The sequence below is a fragment of the Coptis chinensis genome, chromosome 7 (genome assembly GCF_015680905.1).
Source record: "Coptis chinensis isolate HL-2020 chromosome 7, ASM1568090v1, whole genome shotgun sequence".
NCBI lineage: Eukaryota > Viridiplantae > Streptophyta > Magnoliopsida > Ranunculales > Ranunculaceae > Coptis > Coptis chinensis.
In genome coordinates, this window is record NC_141462.1 from 94076572 (window position 1) to 94082987 (window position 6416).

The following is a 6416-nucleotide window of genomic DNA, read 5'->3' on the forward strand; positions in this document are numbered from 1 at the left end:
CCCAATAAATTTTATGACGACCCGCGAATTTGCGGCCACCTAGAGTTGGTCAAAATTTGCTATCAAATTTTGTGGTAGCATTCTTCAAATTTGAAGAGTATGCTACCACCACCTAGAGATGCTCTTACTTACTATTTATTTTATCCTATTTTTTCTTAATCCTCCTGCTTAAGTGGACAACCCCAATGAGCCCAAAAACATAATTAATTAGGACTCTTGAAAAGAGATTTAATATATAAAGGAAACATAATTAATTGGGACTTTTACTTACTATTTTTTTCTCCTATTTTTTCTTAATCCCTCTGCTTACGTGGACAGCCCCAATGAGCCCGAAAAGGGACTGCTATTATATATATATAAAGATTTTTGCCCATCAAAATTGATGTTTGTTCATGTGCCGATTATGATTTTAAATTGAGAGACAAACACTACCCAGCAGACTGTGTAATTGGGTATACACGGTAAAGTTCACACGTTTTTAGGGCAAATGACCACAAGACCATTGCCTGTCACTTTTCAGGTCCTTCTCCCAAGTCCAAAACTCGTACTTTCACATATTTTCGGACTCTTAATTTGAAAATAAAAAATTTCCAAAGATAGTAATAGTAAAGAATCTGTAGTTGCTAACGTGGCATGCTGTTATCTGCTTTCACTCCAGTTAAGTGGCATTCAAAGAGTGGCCTTTTTCAGGTTGCTTTGCCTACAAATAGCTTTGGTTACAGCCTCAAACTCACCATCAGGAGGTTTCTTTAATAAAACTAGCTCATAGAGTGTGCACTTTCTTTTAGTTGTAACTGCAACTTTCCCTCTCTTTCCATAACCTCATCTCTTCAATGGAAATCAAAGATTTCACTCAAGATGGTTCTGTCGACCTCCGAGGACGTCCAGTGCTTGCCTCTAGAACTGGGAAATGGAAGGCTTGTGCTTTCCTCGTCGGTAATTACCAATAGTTGTTACTCAATAGTCAATATATGATCATCTTTGCATCAATTCAGTTCCATACGCAAATTCCGTACCCCAGAGACCAAGACCATCAAAAAGATTTTGTAGACCATGCTTTGTTGTTTTTAGTTATCTGATACGATCTTCCCACCTAATAAAATACTGTGCGTAGTGATTATTTTATTTTTGTTTTGGTTCATGTAAGGTACTTTTTCTTGTTGCAATTCATATTATAAAACTCATGGTTAGTTGTACATCTTTTTTGTGGGGTCGTGATATAGAAAAGATGACCTTAGAAATGGTTTTTATTAAAAACTGTTATAGAATAGTCTACAGTAGTTAGAAACAGAGAATAGACCTATAGAATGATCCCTTCAAAAACTTATATTTATAAACTTAATTTAAATATGGATTGCAAATATAGGATTGGCTAAAAAGTTTTAATTGAGTTTTAAATGTGTTTGCAGGTTATGAAGCATTTGAAAGAATGGCCTTCTATGGAATAGCTTCCAACTTAGTGGTTTATTTAACGACTCAGCTCCGCGAAGATACTGTTTCTTCAGTTCGGAATGTAAATAACTGGTCAGGATCTGTTTGGTTGACACCGATCCTAGGGGCTTACATCGCCGACTCGTACATTGGTCGATTCTGGACTTTCACTGTGTCGTCTCTCATCTACGTTATGGTAAATATTATTCGGCAGATATAAAAATGCTCATTTACTAAGCAATTTCACTCTTTTTTTTTTTTCGATGTAATACTAAGCAATTTCACTCAGGTTTATATATTCCTCACAAAGGTGGTACTGCCACCACAAGTAGTTTCAATTAGACCTGGAAGTCACCAACCTCTCACTGTCAGATTAAATTATGACCAAGTGTTCATTATCTAGCAGTTTACATCACTAGATGTTTATGCTGTGGTTGTGGTCCATTATATTCGTTGGAATAACCCATGTTGAAGGGTATCACAAAGATTCCATTGGCAAGTTCATCTCTTCCAACTTTCAAGAACTTAACATTTTCAAATTAAATTAATAATAATGCGTACTGTTTAAAATGATAGTGCTATTTTTTAAAAATCTTAAGTTTATTTTTTAAAATTAACTTGTCAAATTAATGATAACTAAGTATTTAGTGATTTATCCTTGAGTCTTTCTCTTATGTTCCGTGATCCGAACTTTCCAATTTTTTTTTTTTTTTTTTTTTTTCCGATAATCTGTCCGAACTTTCCAATAGTAGGAATGAAAATGATGATTAACATCACATTTTTGGAAAGCTGTTTTCATCAAACAGTAAAAGAAAAACATCCCTATAGGGCAGAACCTAGCTATAATGCTATATATGATTTAGTTGTTTGGACCATATGTGTAGTGATGCTGACATAAATGCACATCGTTATCTGGTTCTTGTTATCATTTTTTTTTTGGGTCAATTTGTCATCTTTTTGGGAAATCAAAATGCATCATTTCACACAAATATCTCAACAGGGTATGGTGCTTCTGACAATGGCAGTCTCTCTTAAATCATTGAAACCAGCTTGCACAAATGGCATCTGCAACAAAGCCACAACTTCACAAATTGCTTTCTTTTACTCATCTCTATACCTAATAGCAGTTGGAGCTGGTGGAACCAAGCCAAATATCTCTACATTTGGTGCTGACCAGTTTGATGACTTCAATCCTCATGAGAAGCAACTCAAGGACTCTTTCTTCAATTGGTGGATGTTCAGCTCCTTTCTAGGTGCTTTATTTGCTACTATGGGCCTTGTATACATCCAAGAGAACTTGGGTTGGGGGTTGGGATATGCTATCCCTACAATTGGACTCATAGTATCCCTATTTATATTCTATTTTGGGACACCAATTTACAGGCACAAGGCTAGAAAATCGAAAAGCCCTGCAAAAAGCCTAGTTCGTGTCCCGATGGTCGCCTTCGCGAATCACAGTCTTCAGCTCCCAGAGAACCCCTTAGAACTTTATGAGGTTGAGCCTCAACACTACATGATCACTGGGAAGCGCCGAGTCCTTCACACCCCTGCCTTTAGGTGAGTTCGATCAATACTACTACTGTCACTCCTGTTATTGTTTTCTCTACGTTGTCATTTGTGCTAACATTGGCACTTTCAATGTGCATACGTAGTGTAAAACTATATATTATTATGATACCGTCTGTCTTGTGTACTTCTGTTTCGCAACAAACACCACATCAGCCAAAAACTATTTTTCAGTAACAAACTAACAATACAAATTTTTTAGCCTTTTTTTTTTTTTTTTTCCGCTAAAGGGTAATTGTATTATAAAAAAAATAAAGGTATCAGTTACATCAAAGTTGCAGTGGCTAATTAAGATGGAATAAGGCATCATAATTGCCCTATTCTTTTACAAGACCCAACTTTCAGCAGACTGTTTTTAGAAAAAGTTTACAAAGAAAAATATAAAGTAAGTAAACTGAGGATCAGGTGATCAGTGTTCTTAGTAATTCCAATAATATATTAATTCTGAGTTGTGACTTTGTACAAATTATTTCTCTTTATGGGACGCTCAAAAAGTCCAATTTGAAAGAGAAATTCTTCTGATGAGAGGTTTCTCCACTTTGTACAATGTAGTTTGAGCCCCGCATTTGATTGGAATATGACACATGGTATCAGAAAAGTGTAAAACCTGCCGCATTCATACTGCTTAACATACATTATGCAGTGAGATACAAGGCTAGGTACCATGTATCAGAAGACGCGGATCAACATTGTATCTTGGAGCAGCAGGGTGTGGAGGAGGGGTTTTATCACTTTTTGAACCTTCTTCGAAGTAATGACTCTGCAAAAACAAATTTGCTATACAACTGTTGATAATCACATACCAGCTTAGGTGTTGCTGATGAGAATTTCCACACGTAAAAGCACAACCACGGATATAAAGGCTGAAATTCTTTCTGAACAGAGAGACGTGAAAGTTCTTCTCAATAAAAACTTTGTTCACGAGTACTAGAGTGGTAGTAGGTCACCCTTTTTGAGATGCCAACTTTTGAGAACCGCTTGCTCTAAAAGCTCGTACTTGTAGAGGGAGGCTTCCACCTTGTATACAAAGGGTAACAGATGGTAGGCACATACCATACCACAAACATGGACTGAACTCTGTTAACACTACCACAAGAGGACTCCGGGTCACACACATACGACAACGCCAACCTTGGGCGTCTTTTGTACCAATGGGTAGCTAGAGTGAATGGATGATCACTGATGAATTCAAGTTTTCAACAATTCATTTGGTAAACTATTAAGTGCAGGCCCTTTTTTCATCAAATCTTCCTTTTCAGGTTTGGAATATCCCAAGATCCAACTGTTGCATTCATCGTATTTCACTATTGCAGATGTTCTTGGATAAAGGAATGAAATTGCCATTGTTTTTCATTGACTAGCTACTTTAAAAGAGCATATTGCACCATTTATTCATGAGAGCCACGTATTATATACTGTGAGGCGCTTTTGGTATCAAGTTAATATACCTAATTTCAATGACATAGTTAGAGATGACGGGTGCATTCATGCATTTGATATTATTAAAACGGTCTTTTATAATTAGTTAATTAGTTAATCACATCCGATGCTGCTTGTCCACAGGTTCCTTGACAGGGCAGCAATCGCAGATGCTAAAATCGAGGGGACCTCAAGATTGCACCCATGCACTGTTACTCAAGTGGAAGAGACTAAACTGGTACTGGGGATGGTCTTAATTTGGTTAGTCACCCTCATACCTAGTACCATATGGGCACAAGTGAACACACTATTTGTCAAACAAGGAACCACATTGGATCGCTTTGTTGGCCACAACTTCCAGATTCCTGCAGCATCACTGGGGAGTTTCATTACACTTTCCATGCTCATTTCAGTGCCAATTTACGACCGTTATTTTGTGCCATTGATGAGACGAAAAACGGGTAACTCGAGAGGAATCACCCTGCTGCAAAGGCTTGGTATTGGTTTTGCATTGCAAATTGTAGCAATTGTCTTTGCTTATGCTGTTGAAATGAAAAGAATGCATTGTATAAAGGAGCATGGTATTGTCGGTGCCAAGGACACGGTTCCAATGTCCATATTTTGGCTCTTGCCACAATACATCACATTGGGGATTGGAGACGTCTTCAATGCGATTGGGTTGCTTGAGTTTTTCTACGACCAGTCTCCTGAGGACATGCAAAGCCTTGGAACGACATTCTTCACTAGTGGGATTGGAGTTGGGAATTTCTTGAATAGCTTTTTAGTGACATTGGTGGACAAAATTACTGGGAGGGGTGGGAGGAAGAGCTGGATTGGGAACAATCTGAATAACTCTCACTTGGATTTCTACTATGGATTCCTTATTTTCATATCTGTTATTAACTTGTGTGTCTACCTCTGGGTGTCTGGTAAGTACAGTTACAAGAAGGAAACAATCGAAATAGATGGGAGAAAGGGCTCATGTATTCAAATGGATGGTAAAGCAGTAGACACGACTCCTCTTGGTTTGCAAGTATAGAGTGAAGTGGTTCAAATACCTCAGCAGTATCGTAATGTAACTGTATAATTGTAAAGGTAGAGTGAAGTGGTTCAAATACCTCAGAAGTCTATATTGAACTGAATACCCAAAAATTAGGGAAAACTAAGGTTGTTCTCGGTCCGGTTTTGACGGGTTTCTATAGAAACCATAGACCTGAATCGATATACTCGGTTTTCTAAAAGTCTAAACTAAAACCGAACTAAAACCAAATATACTAAAACCAAATATTGGTTTCAGTTCGGTTGTCAATTTGGGCTTCTAACAAATTTCAAATTGAAATTTATATGGGCTATTGATCACTAGCCAAGTGAATTTAATATATATATTAAATAGTATTGATGTCAATTTAGGCATGTTGACAAGTTATAACAACAATCACAAGAAACAAGTATTCAAGTTCTTAATAATATGAACCATTTAACCGAAAAAAATAATAATAAAAAAATTATAAAATTTCTATATATATTTAGTACCTAGTTCGGTTCAGTTTATATCGGCTTTTGAGAACTGAAAACCGAACCGAAAAAGTTAAAAATTATTAATTTCACTCAATTCGACTCGGTTTGGTTTGGTTTTTCGGTTTCCAATTTTTTTTTAACCGCCATAGGGAAAATTGTTTTATAATAATCGTAACGCCCCTTTACCAAGCAACTTACGCACCTTTGAGTTCTCGAGGTGAGGTGCGAAGCTAGTTCCCGGTGTGTTCTATACTCAATTAAATAGCCAATTAGTTGGATTCAGTCTGCTAGACTGCTACTAGCTCTTATTTTATATAAAATATGGTAATCAACACCTTCTCAAACGAGGTCTCACGCTCACACGTTCAAGTTGTTAGAATCGTTAAGAACCAAAGATGATGAATTTGTTTGAAAATAGCGTAGACTTGCATTTAACACAATTAGTGCCCTAAAGCATTTAGTACCTCAGTTTGTGAGCGTCC

The 6416-nt window shown here is 36.9% G+C and overlaps 1 protein-coding gene across 1 annotated transcript; it reads left to right on the forward strand.

The window, feature by feature from the left end:
* Window positions 1–708: 708 nt before the first annotated feature.
* Window positions 709–5821, forward strand: LOC147490129 (Major facilitator superfamily protein). The gene is made up of 4 exons (XM_086571868.1): window positions 709–936; window positions 1410–1627; window positions 2432–2988; window positions 4561–5821. The coding sequence occupies exons 1-4, from the start codon at window positions 834–836 to the stop codon at window positions 5453–5455; spliced, it is 1773 nt and encodes a 590-aa protein (XP_086427994.1). The 5' UTR covers window positions 709–833; the 3' UTR covers window positions 5456–5821.
* The last annotated feature ends 595 nt before the right edge of the window (window positions 5822–6416 follow it).

What these genes read in the sequence shown, in the direction of transcription:
- LOC147490129 (XM_086571868.1), top strand. Translation starts at nt 834, where the DNA reads ATGGAAATCAAAGATTTCACTCAAGATGGTTCTGTCGACCTCCGAGGA. An exon ending in CGTCTCTCATCTACGTTATG is followed by an intron (nt 1,628 to 2,431) that starts GTAAATATTATT and finishes ATATCTCAACAG; the next exon opens with GGTATGGTGCTTCTGACAAT. An exon ending in CTTCACACCCCTGCCTTTAG is followed by an intron (nt 2,989 to 4,560) that starts GTGAGTTCGATC and finishes GCTTGTCCACAG; the next exon opens with GTTCCTTGACAGGGCAGCAA.